The 17,011-nt window shown below is 38.5% G+C and overlaps 1 protein-coding gene across 12 annotated transcripts in view; it reads right to left on the reverse strand.

Annotated features, from left to right (window-relative positions):
• Positions 1–16,683, reverse strand: part of LOC120112442 (putative ubiquitin-like-specific protease 2B) — a 35,563-nt gene extending 18,880 nt beyond the window's left edge. For 6 of the 12 annotated variants that reach the window (XM_088714150.2, XM_088714147.2, XM_088714146.2 and 3 more), the window contains exons 1-7: positions 16,221–16,630; positions 10,537–10,841; positions 10,347–10,440; positions 10,219–10,271; positions 7,608–7,802; positions 7,432–7,507; positions 228–333 (exon numbers count right to left, since the gene is read on the reverse strand). In XM_088714150.2, coding sequence (XP_088570276.2) covers positions 228–333; positions 7,432–7,507; positions 7,608–7,802; positions 10,219–10,271; positions 10,347–10,440; positions 10,537–10,794 — 782 coding nt within the window. In that variant the 5' untranslated portion in view covers positions 10,795–10,841; positions 16,221–16,630. Of the gene's footprint in view, positions 1–227; positions 334–7,431; positions 7,508–7,607; positions 7,803–10,218; positions 10,272–10,346; positions 10,441–10,536; positions 10,842–16,216 lie in introns of all 12 variants that reach the window. The other 6 variants (XM_088714148.2, XM_039131890.3, XM_088714144.2 and 3 more) reach the window with 2 other exon arrangements.
• Positions 16,684–17,011: the final 328 nt, after the last annotated feature.

Genomic DNA, 17,011 nt, shown 5'->3' on the forward strand with positions numbered 1-17,011 from the left:
CTGAAATCAAAGTCTGGTAGGCCCGAGTAAACCAGATCTATAACTGAGTTTCTGGAGCCTGGACTTGAGGAAGAGATAAACTACATTATGTAGTCAAGATAGAAGAAATCCCATTGCTACAGAAAACAAGATCATCTCTTTACCTATAGATCGGGAGTTCGCTTAAATTTCCAAATGCATGAACAAGGGTATTTGTTTTCTAATAATTTTGAATTTTAAAATCTTACTTAGGAAGAGCGTTCCATATATCTCCATATCTTTCTGCCAGATTCCTGATTTTCTGCTCCTTTTCAAACCAATGTGTATCAGCAATGGCAAATATTATCTTCAATTCTACAAGTAATTTCAATTCGAAAAGATCATGTCAGTCAGCCCATCAAAAAGGGAAATAAAAGAAAAAAGTGGAAAATTTAAAACTAGCGGAAAAAAGATTGCAAGACCCGTTAAATGGGGAAAAAGCAATAATGGGGCATATATGATTGACAAGCTTCAGCGAGATTAAAAAGCACTAATAATATACTGATCTATCTGACTAACTACATATAAAACCCATGCTGGCAAGACATGTATGCAGAAACATATAATGAAACATGGAGACAGATAGCTCTTCAATTTGTTCTTGTATTTCCTTAGAATGAGAATCTAAAGAGCAATATAATAGTTAACTACAGATAGCAGTTCAAAATTTTAATTTCGTGCAGAATGAAAAGTTCCTGTTAATTCAGTACAGGAAATTATATTACCAGCCAGAACTGGTTTCCACACTCAGACACATGGTCTAGATCATTGAAGATGGCACAAATAGAGCTATAGTAAAATATTTTTTACTCAAATGAATGCAGTGTATGCCTGCAACTTATACATAATCAGCAACCACCAAGTTAATTAACCTTTCACAACAAACAAGCTAGCATAGAAACAGAATCATTGTTGACAGTCAAAACCAGTGTTTAGAAACCCAGTCAACCCTCTTGAGTAAATCTGTTTGACCCGTCCCCCACCAATTTTTATGGGTTGGTTCAAACGTAAACCTGAAAATTGGTATAATGACCCGAATGGTTCAACCCAAAGAAGGTTGTACCATCCCGAACCGCCCAGTTCTAGGCATACAGTTCAAAGGCGAACCAACATGGTTCTGCCCCTCCATTCGAGATATCCAGCGAGGGAACGAGAGAGGGAGAAGAAAAGAGAGGAAAAGAGAGGCGGGGAGAGGGAAGAAGGGAAAGAGTAGGAGGGAAAGGGACGGATTGCCAACATCACTTAAGAAAGTTCAAAAAAAACAAAAGGGGCAGAGCCTCTGTTTCGTGCGGCCGCCACCTACGGAGGATATGGGGGCTCGAAAGCCCTCTCTCTTTTCCCCCCTTTCCTTCTCCCTCTCCCCCTCCCTTAATAGGTCTGGCTTTGTCAGTATGGCTCAGAACAGAAAGGCATAGCACCATACTGTACTACCGGGAAACCAATACGAGTCTAGTATCAGCACAGCATACCTTGGTTCATCCATTCAAATCATATCGTTGAACCAAGTTTGACATGTCTAGGTCCTAAAAACAAGAAGAAAGAGAGAAGGGCTTGGTTAGCTCTCACGTGGGATCAAAGTTTCGTGGTCAAACCTAGAGGGGATTGGGGCGGCATGAAAAGATCTGGTGGTATCGAACACAGCCCAGCCAAATACAATGGAATCCAAGGTTAGAGGACATGACCATGTCAGAGCAAAGATGAGGTGACAAGAATTCGTGGGAGGTGAGGCGAGAAGATGTGATCTCATGGGGGCCAAGGTGGTGAGACGACAAGCCCGATCAGAGGGACAACAAGAGCTGGTAGGAAGCGAGATCTAATGGGAGGCCTAGTAGACAATGGCGGTGAGACCTAATGGGAGGTGAAGTCTGATGGGAGACCTCAATTGGAGAATGGTGGAAGAAAGCTCTAGCAGTAATGGTATAGTGGGAGCCATATATTTGGGAAAATTTCCAAAAGCTATAGCTTTTAGCCGCTCAAACCATGGGTGACACAAAATTTAACGGAAAATCCATGACACAACCACCAATGGCAACTTGGTCCAAGTCATTAGGTTCCAAACATTGGCCAAAATTCAAAACAGCTACTAGCAATGTACCTACTCCTCTAAGCATTGGACAATCTATATGTAATAATCATATTGTTCAAATGTCTGCTACCAACATCAAAATCATTTACCAAGATCAGCTCAAAACCTACAACACCAGAACAAATTACTTGACATGATAGTGTATCTCTTGTATTGTCCTACTACTTTTTTAGCAGGTTTTATGTTAAGAGCAAATGATACTAAAAAGAGATTGGCTAGGCAGGCCTAAAATATATTAGCTATCTACATTACTAAGAATTCAATAAACAATATTTCATATGAACGTTATGAAAAAGAGATAAGAGGAAAAAACATCAATAACAAAAATATGAAACACCACAAAGATATGGACAATGAAAATTAAGATGAATAATATAATATAATATCATCCACCAAACATAATAAACAACGTCCATAACAAACAGATGTCCAAAATTGAAACACAAAACTATTTCTTTACCACATGAAAATAAAACCAATAAGAATGAGAATTAGTTTATAGGTAAGATTATATCTAATAACATATACAAAATAGCAGTGATTTTTTATATCAAAAGATGTGTAGCAATGAGAGTGTATATTCAAAACTGATTGAATTAATGCCAACAATCAATCTAGACTTTAGTACAAGCACAACGCACATGCACTTAATTTAAATTCAACGACCATTTAGTAATTAATATACTAGTTGTTGTCAATATGAACATTTAATAACTAGGGATAACTAATCAGTTGTTTCTTGCAGTCACATTATTGTATTAGTTGTAACATCATTATTTACTAAATAACGCAAACAGAACAATGCTACCAAGAGTCAATGAGGAAGTAATGGTTTCGTAACATTATTCAGGAGGGGAAAAAAAATTCACTAGCCACTGTGGTTTCATGGTGCCTAACTTGGGCCCACCATGGAGCGTCATATCAGGTTTGCAGCTGGCATGGCACCAGCCACAGGCTTTAACACCATCTAAACCACCCAGGGCTGTGGTCTGATAGCTGAACTCTAAAACCACTATGGTAGCCACCGTGATCTTTTTTCCCAAAACAACTTTAGCACCAATTTGTACAACCGACTGAAAAGGCAGAAAATGTTTGTAACAAGCATCTGCCAACCCAACCCAAACTGCCCCATCTGTACCAACCCAAACTGGTGCAGAAGTGGATCAGTTTGGATGCTTGGTTGGAAAAGGTGCAGAACCGATCAAATGCTATTTTAAAGATTCCAAACCAAGCAGAATGAGTGGTTCTGCTCAGTTTGGATTTGATCTGACCAGCATATACCAATTCGACCGAACCATTCCTTTAAAAAACTCTTCCCCTCGCCAAACTCTCTCTCTCTCTAGATCCGCCCTTCCCAAACTCTCTCGATCAACTCGCTTGCCCCCCCCCCTCTCTCTCTCTCCCCCCCCCCCACCCACAAACTCTCTCAATCGCTCACTTTCAATTCCTCCCTCTCGACCTCAATCGCTCACTTTCTATCTCTCCCTCTTGATCTCAAACTCTCTCAATCACTCGCTCTCTCTCAATCTGCCCATGGAGCCTCTTCGCCCCCTACTTGGGCCTCCGGTAGGATGCAGACCATGGGGGATCTAACTTCCCATGGTAGGTATGCAAGCCCCGATTGTAAGTGATGGCTAAAAGACAACTTAAGCTAATTGGTTTTGACGTGTTGTCCCATACAAAATGAATGAAGGATCAAAAACATGGTTTCAAATTCAAAAGTCCAAATGAGTTCCAATTTAAGCAATTTTGTTTTTTTTTTTTTCTAGCATTGATAGCTTCAACCTGAAAGTTAAAGATAAATCCAAAATGTGAATCAAAAATTAAAAAATAAATAAGTGAAGAAAAATAAAATTAGTCCCTAGTAATAACGCGGACATCTTTCAAAATATATAATGGTGTATGGGACTTATGCCTAAAACCAAGCCCAGTCCAGACTAAGTCAAGCATGACCCTGACCTGAGCCAATATTCTTTTACACATGATTTTAGACCCAGAACCAGCCCATTGGCAAACTGGGCTGAGTCAACATGACCATGAAAAATTTTTAAATCCATCAGGTCTAGATGGGCCAAACCCAACCTAAAGTATTTGGGTCTAGGATAGGTCAAGTCTGGAGTTCAAGCTCAATGCAAGATATATGAAATCTACACCATCCATTGTATGTGTTGAAGGAAAACTAATAATGACATGGACAAGCGAAGAAAACTGAAGAAGGGTATTGGTGTGGAATGATGCTACTAATGACACGGACATGATCTAGGCTCAAACATAGTTGAGTCCTCAAGCTACATATAGTGTTCATATACCTAACCTACAAGTCCAAACATGGCAAATGGATAGTGATGAAGAAATTAGGAATTACAACAAAACTATAGGGTATTGGATTAAGTCAGATCGAACCAGGTTCATGGTTGGATTTGGCCAGATCATCTAATGTTTGACCTATTTTAGACCCGATTAGGGCACAGGTCGGGTTGGGTAGGAAAAAATATGAGCAAGAACCTTCCCAGTTTTGAAAAGGGTAATTTTTCAGACAACTTAAGGGCATGTTTGGTTCGTGATGGAAATCGGAATTGGAAACAGAATTAGAATGGAATGAGAATCAGAATGGCCATACCCCCCAACATGTTTGGTTCGTGACTGAAATCAGAATCAGATTTGAATACTAGGGGAGAGTAGAAATTAGATTTTGGAGGATTGGGGCATTCCCATTTCCTCCTAGAATCGGAATGGGAAAGAAACTCCCCCGGACCAAATGGCTAGAATGGAAGTCACTCATTCCCATTCCCATTCCAGAGTCCAACTCCCCCCAACCAAACATGCCCTAAGAGCATAACAATCATGTTGGGGTGGACCTAACTAGGCCAGGTCATGGGATGACGAGACCCATTGGTAACCCCACTTATAGATATACTATTTGATACTTAGACCCTTCTATAACACTACTTATAGATCTACTATTTGATATGTAGAACCAATTGTAATCCTACTTATAGATCTACTATTTAATACTTTCACACAATCAAAACATATATAAATATTTGTTGAACATAAAATGCTCAAAAATTCATGTTAAAAGTTCACTGTATCATTAGCAATCAAAAATCCAATAGCAAAAATATTTATGAAATGTAGGCTCTAGGATAGGCCAACCTATGTCCAAAAATTTTCCTTTCCTCCAATGCCTTTGAAATCAAAACATCTTGGTACTTCCACATGTTCTCAACTTGCAAATTTCAAGTTTATCTAGGGAAAATGATTCCATACATTTAAAGAAACAGAAAAAGTATGCAAATGAGAAAGAATCTATAAATTAGTTTCAGCTAGGAGAGCCAAAATTGACCCTAGTTTCAAATCATGGTTAAATATTCTGGCCATACTTCAATGGAATAATGAGATGGAAGAAGAAATATTCTAATAAAGGTGCGTGAATGAACTGGTAAGGTACATTTGGAGTGTAATCGGTAAGTTGCATTTGGAGTGTTATGCAACTGACTAATGCCTTGACAAGCTAAAGGTAATTTAATAAGACTAGGACAAGGCTTAAGACTGTTGTACACTTCAAAATGTTTGGCAATTAGAAGTGCCTAGCACATAAGATGTCTGTGGTAGAAATGAGAATGTTGGGATGGATCTGCAATAGAACTTCAAAGAATAGGGTAAGGAACAAGTACAATGGAGGCATTGTAGAGTGGCACCAATTAAAAGTAGAGTGATGGAGAGACAATTAAGATGGTATGGACATGAGCAACGAAGATCTAAGAAATCACCAATCTGGAAAGCTGCCTAGATCTACATTGAAATGCCTATATAGAGGGAGGACCTAAACCAAATGTAGATGGAATTAATGAGAAAGGCTTTAGAAAAGTTTAAAATAACAAAAGATGTTGCCCCTAATTTGATTGATGAGAAGAAGGATTTATAAACTCCACAATAACTAATTGAAACAATGATTGGTAACTATGGCTCCCAGCTACTCTTAAGAATAAAAAGTTATCACCTTGGAACATGGCATATGCCCCAGTTAAGTCTATCAAAGTAGAGTATGAATGATATATAAGCAGCAATCAGGAGTCACAGGAGAAAGAGAGTACTGCCAATTAAACCAAAAAAAAGCCTAACTTAAGTTTCCTTAAAAAATCTTCAGAAATGTGCATCTTATAACGTATTTTGGTGGTGAATTAAAATGTGCATTGTTTTATACATCCACGCTCAACACCTCTATATGCCCGAAACATTTGCCAAGAAAATTGTCCCAAGAAATTTGACCTTGGAAAGCCATTTAAGCATTTCAAACCCAATGAGTCCCTGATTGTGAACAATAAAAGTTCAGTGCATTGGTGATGCAATCACAAATATGCTTTCTAATTCATTTCAAATTCTGGTGGTGATAACTCACACAAAATAGAGCATGTTGCATATGCATGTTTCACAGAAGGGAAGTATATATTCATTAGGTGAGGAACTCCTAACCACCAACTTGTTCATAAAGAATATTTATCTAATTAGGTTGACAAAACTAAGCCTTCAATCTCAGAAAAAGTCTGGAGTAGCCAATAAGCGGTCAAAGAAAGCTCCTCTAGAGTACCTAGGAGAGGAAGCCAAAGAGGGAATCTGATAGCATCAATAAACAGTTAAATGGCATTATTCTTCATCGACACATCTAAATGTTACGAAATTGAGCTGGGATTACAACAAGCAGAACCAGCTTTTCAATCTGCTCTTTGAAAGCCTTCTTCTAGAGTTCGGAAACCAAATCCACACGCTCTGAAGTCCGAACAATGAAAAGTCATAGGAAACATATCTAAACAATTATTTGAATAAAAATGGGTTAACAACTAGATAAGCAACAGCCATTTTTTTTTCATGAATGGTGATACCGTACAACTTAGAGATCAAGCTATTTAGCAATTTCTCCTTCCATCTGATATGGTCAAATACGAATTCTTGCAATCATATAATATTCACAAACATAACGTAACAAAAAATAAGAGAATTTTCATATATTTAAGCAAAAAAAAAAGGAAGAGTGTTGTCTGCCTAGTTAGAACTTAATGTATCAGTTGCCTGCAGTCATAGGCTAAAGTAGACTCAGTTAACTCTACAGTCCAAACTGAACATACAAAGTACGCCTATCTCACCACTAAACTGAAATTTTAATTGCCAAGACAAACTGATAAAAAATTAGGAGAAAAAGGCATGGTGGATGTTGATGCAGCTCCATAGATAACAAAACAAGTGACTCAAAATAAATAAGGCAATTTTAGAATAGAAAGGTGCCAAATGATGGAATCGGCAATGAAAATATTTGGGAAAAGACATACCACCATCATTGTGAGGTTTTTCATTTCCATTAGCATCAGTTGCTTTAAAACAAAGTTTAACCAAAGCAGCTTCAACCTGTAATAAGAAGACGATGATATCACAAACAACCAAAAGCAATGAGATACGGTATAGTACCCAATTTGATTTTTAAATTAAAGTCTGCAGCAACACCCACACTTCCACTCCACTGGCGATGAATATAAATGATATCAGCAATTGCACATTCTAAAACAAATTTTCCATTTCCATTGACATCCGAACACTCAATCTTAATGCAATCTGTGAAGAAGGTTAACCGAGAGTCTCCACACAGCATGTTCTTATATATAACATAATCAGGGAAAACTATGACAGCCATGTTGTCATCCACCTGCAAGCCACAAAAAAAGAGTATTAATTAAGTATATTGAATGATGATAACAAATAAAACAAGCAGGAACATGCAGAACTAAAAAGGTTTAAAGAAAACGATAAGAACAGCAACCAGAACAAATGACCAATACAATTAAAATAGAGGAATGAAAATTTAAAAACATAATAAGAAAAAGTAACCATAAAGTATCCTGCTGATGGTAATTTACATTACAAATTAAAGCATACACCATTAAGAAATAGCAAGTTATCCAAAAACTAGGCAAGAGCTCTCAAATGTCCAGCATGTCAGCAACCACAAACTTGAGCCAATACTACCTGACCTTCCACGACACATCCGTATGCTTAATTAACTAGAATGCCTTAAATACCATATAACAAAACATCAACTCTAGTTTCTCGCAATAAGCATTCAATATTCACATTTCAATTGATGCAGCTTGTTACGCATAGATTTAAGTGGGGGATGTATAAGAGAACTTAAAATAACAAAAACATAACCTTCAGGCTGATCATCAACCAAAAAAAGCTGCAGGTCTAATGACCAGAAAAATCACTCCATCTCATCCAGTTATGTTTTGTTTCTGCGTCATTTTGCCAATTGCAACTCTATGTCATCAACTGCATCAGAGCCAGATATACCTAATGAGTGGGCTATTGTACCACGAGTCGCACAGACCCTTGTTTGGACTGAATGCATCAACATTGACAAAGTGAATTACACGATTTAGAATTGCACCATTTTACAAAGGGGATCTACTATTTCCTCTAGTGGAACCCCTTCCTGTGATATAAAATTTAAGATGCACGCCTAGGTTTGAAAACTATTATTTCCACTTTGCATCCATTACAGAAACTCATTCTTACTCCTATCACAGCTTCGTCTGTATAACGTTTAACTTGGAAAAAAAAACTATAATTAAAATTTTTTACTCACTTGATCTTGGATCGAGATATTGAAAAAATCACTGAAAAAACCATAAAATATATCACCATTCATTTTATACAGGCAATTTTGTTGTTCCCACTCTCCAGAAATTGAAGGATGGCCACTTCCCTATTCCAACACTTGGAACTTTCTGCTCTTGCTCTGTGTAACTGTAAGTTCATGCCAAAGAGTTATCATTCTCCTTTTCTTTCCCCTTCGGCTGATAAAACCATGGATTGATGAACACAATGCTTTAATGACCATAGTTGGCAATGAGTTCCATTAGAGACTGAGGATGGGTTCCATCAATTTAAGTTTAGCATCTTAACTTAAAGTCTAGGTATACCTATCTCTGATAAATATCAACCAACTACTCTCTCTGATGTTGCAGATAATTATGTTTTGGTGGGTTGAAAAACCCATGGATTACATCAGGTGGATCCAGATGAGTATCATCACTTGAGTTTACACCATGGATTGGATCCAGATGAGTATCATCACTTGAGTTTACACCATGGATTTATCAATCCATGGGTCAAAGAGTGTTGGATGGAAGTCTAGACAATGAAAAGTCTCCAAAGGTTGCTTAGGATTTTGTGGAAATACGGTGGTATATAGTAATTTCCCTAGGTTGTAAGTAGGCAAAATGCAGTTTTATTGAAACTTGCTTGTACAAAGAGATATTTCCCAATATTTATAGGTTGGATGATTTGTAGCATTTGTTGTGAATTTTACATACAAAAATTTGGAATTTGTGCCTCGACAATCACAGAAATGAACAAATGAGGCAGAGCTCCACCACCTTGTGGAAATCAATAGCTCACAGCAAGAAAAAAAATACATATACAAATTGAATGAAAACATTGAAATTGTCCCTTGAAATGGGATGGAAAATTTTTCATCAACTGATAAAAAAAGTGTATCCTTTATAATCCATATTTATTATATCAAATCAAATAAAGTGACTGGGGAAGTGACGCAAAGCGTCATAAACCACATAGTATATGCATTTGAAAATTAATGTCAAAAACAACTCTCTAACTCCAAAAACAATATAGTATATGCACTTAGACATTAATATCAAAAACAATTCTCTAACTCCAAAACTAAGGGGCATAGGGATGGGCAGGGAATATTCTAAGTTATGAAAAGAACAAAATTAATTATTCATGTCCCGGATACTCTTTTAGGATAAAAGGAAAGAACATCAAATCAAGGTTCTTCGTCTTGGTACTAGACCCCGTACTGGTGCCACACTAGCCCAGTGTCGGTACAGTACGGTATGATTTTTTTGGCGTACCGAGTATCGGTACGCAATCCGTACCGAGAATCTGTACCGAACCGGTACGGTACGTATCCGTATCCATACCGCCCGGTTCGGACTAGTACGGCATACCTTGCATCAAATATATTAACATTAATCTTGCTTTGTAAAGGTTCACCAGTGTAATACCCCAGAAATATGGTCATGAAAAAAAAATCTTACCGTATCTGCACATGCACTGTAACAATTATCTGAGACTCGGTGTTCTAAGTAACCTGAAATTACACAGTAAGCAGTCACGAAACAGGTATTAAGCAATAACAACAGAAGTCCTGTGAGTAAAAAATGACCTTCACTCTCGACATCAGAATGTGTTGCTGATGGAGAATCAGATGCCGACACCCAGCTACCTTCATCATCTGAAATCACATCAACTGTTGTTCCCTGACAGCATTTCAATATGAGAACCTAATAAGAATTAAAAGGACAGAGTAGCACAAAAGATTCAGGTCCAATGAAATCAGTAAGAATATGGAATACATCGGATGAAGACTCTGAGAATTGTTTGTCGCCTACAGAAGGTACTACAAGACCAGAAGTTCTAATTATAAGAGGATCCGTTCCTGTAAGAATCTCAGGTTCGTTTTCATCTGTGAGTATATGACCATTGTCTTCATAACTTGTTGAGGATGCAATAAATTCATCGAACTCAATTTTCTCATCAGAAGCAGCCAGATTTTTTTGTGGTGTATCTATGATACATGACTCCCGGGCATTATCTCTTTCACACAAATCCATATAAGCACTGGTCACATCTGTTCGCCTTAAATTCAAGCTTGAGTGGACTGCAACAAAGAGATAAAAACATAAAATGAGAAAATAACAACAGTAAATGTACTAATAAATCATCATAGAACAGAATTTCACTATTCGCTCCAAGTGTTCATCATAGAACAACAATACTAATAAACAAGGAAAGATATAACACAGTGCATCATCAAATAAAAGTGAAAAGATTGAGATTAAAGTAAAATAAATAATTTACAGAAAATATATTTCTATGTGCATGAAAGGTTAAGCATTCATAAAAGATCCAAGATTCTCTAACTAGAAGTCCATCATTTTGAAACCCCTAAATATTTTACTAAAGATGGCATTCAAATACCCCTTGTAAGTAAGTATTCATTCTCAACACGTATATAGCAAATGAGGTTGGTAAATGATTGACAAATGATGACCTCTGGTAGCAGAATATTTGATCAGCAGAGATTGCTAATCTTCGAGATGATGAGTGTTATATGTATCATAATTAAACATCAAAACTAAAAAAATCATAGGCACCTGTGACAGAATTTTGCTAAGGGAGTATCCTCCATTCCCGAAACCCACTCTAAGAAGGTTCAGAGGTTTGTAAAGGATCCACTATTGAGTGTTGCAACACCAATAAGAACACATTCTACTTCATGATAAAAATTGCAGATTTATCCAATTATTAAATGCGAACTGGCCATTAAACAAAACTAAAAGCGCAAAAACAGCGACAAAGAATCCTCATACAATATAGATGGAGTTGATTACAAAACATGGACAAAGGAAAAGGTTCAAGCAGGGTCTGTTGTGCAGGAACCGGGGCCCAGACCAGTTGCCCGATGGCACGGAACGGTATGGTTCCAGGGTCTGCTGTGCCGGATCCTAAGGCCGGACCGGTTGCCCGGCAGCGCAGAATGGTACGCCCCCAAACCGTTCCATGCCAGCCCCGTACTGACATAACAGAGGAGGCGGGGGAGAGGACGAACGGGAGAGAAAAAAAGAGAGAGAGAAGGGGGAAAGAGGGAGGGAGACAGAGGGCCGGCAGAGGCCAGCGACCCGGGCGGAGGCGAAGGAGAGCTCCGTGGCCAGGTCCCCTGTTTCGTCCGAAACAGACGCTTGCCGACTTCACTTAAAAATCGCGAAATAAAAAAAAAGGGCTGGACCCCTATTTCAAACGAAAGAGAGGACCCGGTCGCAAAGCCCCCCTCCGCGCAGCTCGCCTCCAACTCCCTCTCTCTTCCTTCCTCTCCCTCTCCCTCCCTCCCCAGCTCATTCTCTCTTTTCCTCTTTTTTCTTCTCCTTCTCCCCCTCCGGCAACAGGTTTCGTTTTCATTGCCGGAACCGTCCCGGTCCGCCGCCGAGACAGCTCGGTACGACCCAAACCGCCCAGTTCGGGATGGTTCCGCCGACTTTGGGTTCTAGCATACATGCGAACAAGACTTTTATAAATTGTAGATAACAAGATCCTTTTGCCAGGAACTCATACAAGCGAGAACTCAGCTGATTGAAGCTTGGAAACTCTAGAATAAAGCCTAGGACCAAGCCCAAGATGATTGATCTCCACTGGCTGTGGTGATAAAGTCCAAAAAGGGGGTTTCTAAGGATTTGGTCATGGAAGCAAAGGAACATAAAATCTTTACTATATGTCATGGAATGTTGTACTGCCTCGAACCACACGATTAAGGGCATACCAAATCATACCAAGGGTGAACCAACACGGTTTGGCACCTCGGTTCAAGAAACCCGGCAAAACAAGAGCGAAGAAAAGGGAAAAAGAGAGGGAGGGAGGGAGGGAGAGGCGAGGAAGGGAGGGCGAAAGAGGGAGAGGGTGGAAGGGGGGAGAGAGAGAGAGAGAGAAGCCGAGAGATGATTCTTGGATAAAATCTTTCTACCTCAATAATCTTCTAGTGGAAGCAGTTTTGTTAAGAGATCATATCGGGCTGTAACAGCTTCGGCCACAAATGATATTTGATTTTACGTTTTTATGAAGAGGTAAGATGATTCTTGGATGAGATTTTGCTGATTCGTGAAGCAAAAATCAGCCATTTCTAATGGCAACTAATCTTGGATGGTCTGCTTTTGCATCCAACTGATTGCAGTCATTTTGATTTAGGTGCAGATTAAATGGTGAATTTGAGCCTCCTCTTCCTCTTCCCTTCTTCGCTTTTCCAAATCCATGCTGGAGTGTTAAAATAATGTCGGTAGCTGATCATAATTGGTTTCCTTTTATGGATTAAACTTTGGTTGATAAAAAGCTTGCAGGTCATAGGTCAAGATTAGATCTTTCTATCAAACATCTTGTTTTGCGACTAGGTCGGAGTGTGTGTTCTGGTGGATATAAGCATAATCCTGTATAAACTACGGTATAAGTTCGATACAAGTCCACAACTTTTATCGGTGTGGAATTTTTTTCCCTTTTAAGGTCCATGTGGTAGTGAACTACCACAATCTAAGATGTAACCTATGAAATGAATTGTCGTGGATTATTCCATATTGAGTTTTGAATCATTGGAAAGAGGTATCATTTCTAATTCTCTTATATCATTTCTATTAATTCTCATTATAAAGCAAATATGCACTTTTATAGTTTTAGATGACTGTGAAGAATCATTATTGTCTATGTTAATCAAGTTAACTGGTTTAGTGGTTAATACTAATTTATGTAAACAGGTTATATAGATTATACAAGTTATATAGGTTAATAGGTTATACAGGGTAATCGATATGACCTGTTTATTAAATAGGTTAAATAGTTCGAATCAGATTACCTGCTTACTAAATATAACAGGCTCAGGTTTGGGACTTCCGACCTGACCCGACACAATTGCCACCTCTATTTGGATGGCATACCAAGTATCCTTGATGGTTAGAAGAGGTTAGCATGGGAGAGTAAAGAATTTCTCTAAACTGATTCCAAATATCTGAGGATAGTGGAAAGCATCTCAGGGAAGGAATCTTGTATCTTTTGGGGATTATATGATCTACAAGCTCCCCAACATATCAAGTTTTCTCTTCCATCGCTACCCAATTTATTTTGTGTCAGTCTTGCCTCTCTTAAACATCCAATGTGTGGAGAACTTGTCCTAAAATAGCCTATCTGGGCATTTAAACAAACCCTTAAAGGATGTATAATCTAAGATTGAAGCAAGTTGCATTTGCAATGCAAGTCACTATATGACAGATCATCTTACTTTTATTTTCCTAGTCTCTACAACATTGAGTTCATATACATCCTTACTCTTGGCCATAAACCTTCAATCCATGATTAGGGGTGACAACAGTCACATCAACTTAATTTTGATTTGGTCAATATTCTAGCACTATTGCTATAAGCTCAAATTGAATCCCCCTCTTAACTATCGGTGAGTCAATTTGATAGTGTCATCTCTTACAACATGCCTAACCCAAAATAAAACACATGTCAAGAACAAAATAATCCTTTACTAATCTCCTCAAACCGGTGTTTTAAAACCCGAATGAAACAGGGTGAAGCTGCCAGCCTGCCACTTGCTAGCTATTTTCAATCTTGTCATTATAGGTAGTTACAAGATGTTGCCTATAGTTTAGAGTTACCACTAGAGGTTTCTTTTCGAACCATAGCACGTTTTAAAAGATGCTATGAGACAAACAAAAGTGAAGATCCCACAATAATGGTCATCAACATAAAACACCATAAAACATCTTGCCTTCAATTTCCAGCCCAATGTTACATCTTTATTCTCAATTCCCGTCAGCAACAAGAAAAGCCACAGCCATCGAACGGTAGCAGTCAAAGATGGATCTATGTTAGGGTGGTGAAAAAGATTGGGTGCAAAGGTCATGGTGGCTAGACATGGTGAAAAAAGTGGGGCAATAATGGTTGGTTCAAGCGATAAGGTGGGCCGGAAGGGCTGAAAAAAATGAGGTTATTAATTGATGGCTATGGAAGATATGCAATAGGCAAAAGAGTTGTCAATTCAGGATAAAGGATAGATTGACGATGGATGAGCAGCCAAAAATTAAGGCCACTTTTGCAAGTCATGCAAACTAGCAACAAATGGAGTAGGAGAGAACTACCCAAGCTAGCAGCAAAAGGGGGCGGATTGTTTCTAGCATTATTTGGGTGGGAGATAGCAAGGTTGGAAAGGAAAAAAGAGGGAAAGAGGGGGGAATTAAGGCAACATCTTACATAGTAATTTAATAGAGGAAGTCTAAAAGAGAATGGAATCAAAAAGTGCATCCTTATGGGTCATGACATCGATAGAATTTTTTTTAACCTATAAAGGGCAGGCTATTACAAGGACTAGAGAATCCTTCGAACATGATCCATAAGGATCCTTTTTCCTTTTTTAATATTGAATAGCTTATTATGATATTATTCAAAAGTCTCACAAGTTACTATAAGATACTCCTCTATCCAACCAAACGCTCATTTGGTCTTTGTAATTTCATGGTAAATATTGAAGTGGATAATGTTGATCAAGAAAAGTTTAAGTGTAAACAACAGGAAATTGTGAGCTGGCCAATAAAACAGTAGCTTGGCTCCTCCAAATGGAAGAATCTTAGGTTTGAAACCAGGGAGCTGTTTCCCAAGTGTTTGGACATGGATAATTCCACTAGATGGATCTTCCCTCCATCCCCTCCAAAAATAAAAAAGAACAAGTTTTAAAAGGATATGGAACAAAATCTTTATGACCGATGTTCTAATGTTTTGACTCACTAGAGAGAATCTCATATAGCTGATAACTATATTTGGTATTTATAATATTCATTCCAAACATGTGGTGGAATAGTAAGGATCACTCAAAACAGGCCTAATTTCCATCTCATCTAAACATGCTCCCAAGGTCCATACAATGAACATCATCATGTCTCCCCTGCACAGGCCACTTGCACAAGCATGCATTTCCTACAAACTGGAAAGCCAAAATACTAGTGACCCATAAATAGATTTCAAAAAGGCCTAAACATCTAGCAAACCAATTCTTTTGAGGATGTAGCAGGGGCCAAATCTCACAGAAGGATCAATATATCCAATTCTTTTGGATAAAATCCATATTTTCCATAAGACGATATTCTACTAGCTAGCCAACCGAACGCCTAAATCTCAGAGATGATCGACTTCACTGTACCATGTGCCATCGTAAATTTTGAATTTGTGATGGTATAATTAACAGATGCACTGTTTAGCAGATAGCAGAGAGTTTGGCAGGTTGACCCAGAGGATTTTACCAGCATGCTAGAAATGCCACTTTAAACGAAGAGACATAAATTCCCCTTTTTTACTACAATTCATCCTTCGAATCACAGAAACCCAGAACATCTATGTGTTTCAGATTCGCAAAACGATTCAGCAACGAAATTAAGCAAAAGAATCAACTGATTAAGCAAGTCCAAATTAGTTTCAGGTTTCGAGTGGGAAAGGGCTTACATGCCTCAAGGAACTGATACTTGGTTTCTGCTTCCTTCAACTTGGACTGGATCCTCGCCGAGAACTTTCCGGACTCCGCCTCCACGGCCTCCTCCTCTTCGTTAAAATCGTAGACCGCGAGATCTTTCTGCGAGGAACACCTCACCGCAGGCAAAAAGTCAGCTGATTCGAACCCGGAAACCCTAGTTTCGGGCCCCGGACGACCGATCTCCCCTCGGCGATGGTGGAGAAGGAATCCAAACTAGGTATTTGGCCGAGAACAAGAAGGATAAAGGGAAGAAGAGAGAGGAAAGGGATCGCCTTCTAGTACATCGATTTGAGAAGAAGAAAAAGGAGCGAGAATTAATAAGGGAGGGAAGGACAGATCGAGAGCAGGGGGCAGACTTGGGAAAAGCATTAACCCGATTTTATCCCATGTCTACGATTATCCCGGGATAAAGGACCAAGAATATCACATTTTGCGGGTCGGGATAGTTATGCCCGATACAGTTGGGTCAAACCGGGTATAACCGGGGTCCATAGTTCCTGGATTAGATTTGGAACCGCGATTCTTTGCTTGTCCCAATTTAATTTTTTTAAATCCAAAAATGCCCCTCCTTGATTATTTAAATAATATGCTATATTTACTGCTATGTTATAAAATCTTGACTTCTCATCTTCATCTCTAGATGAATATTCATCTGAATTCATCCATAATTATTCAACTTCTCATAACCCTCCAATTTCATCATTAATGATAAATTAATGTATTTATGGCCTTTGATCTTTCTCCTTTGGCCAATAAATAGATGATAT

Source organism: Phoenix dactylifera, chromosome 18 (genome assembly GCF_051530095.1).
Source record: "Phoenix dactylifera cultivar Ajwa chromosome 18, Ajwa_hap1_PhDact_Kaust_v1.1, whole genome shotgun sequence".
NCBI classification, from domain to species: domain Eukaryota; kingdom Viridiplantae; phylum Streptophyta; class Magnoliopsida; order Arecales; family Arecaceae; genus Phoenix; species Phoenix dactylifera.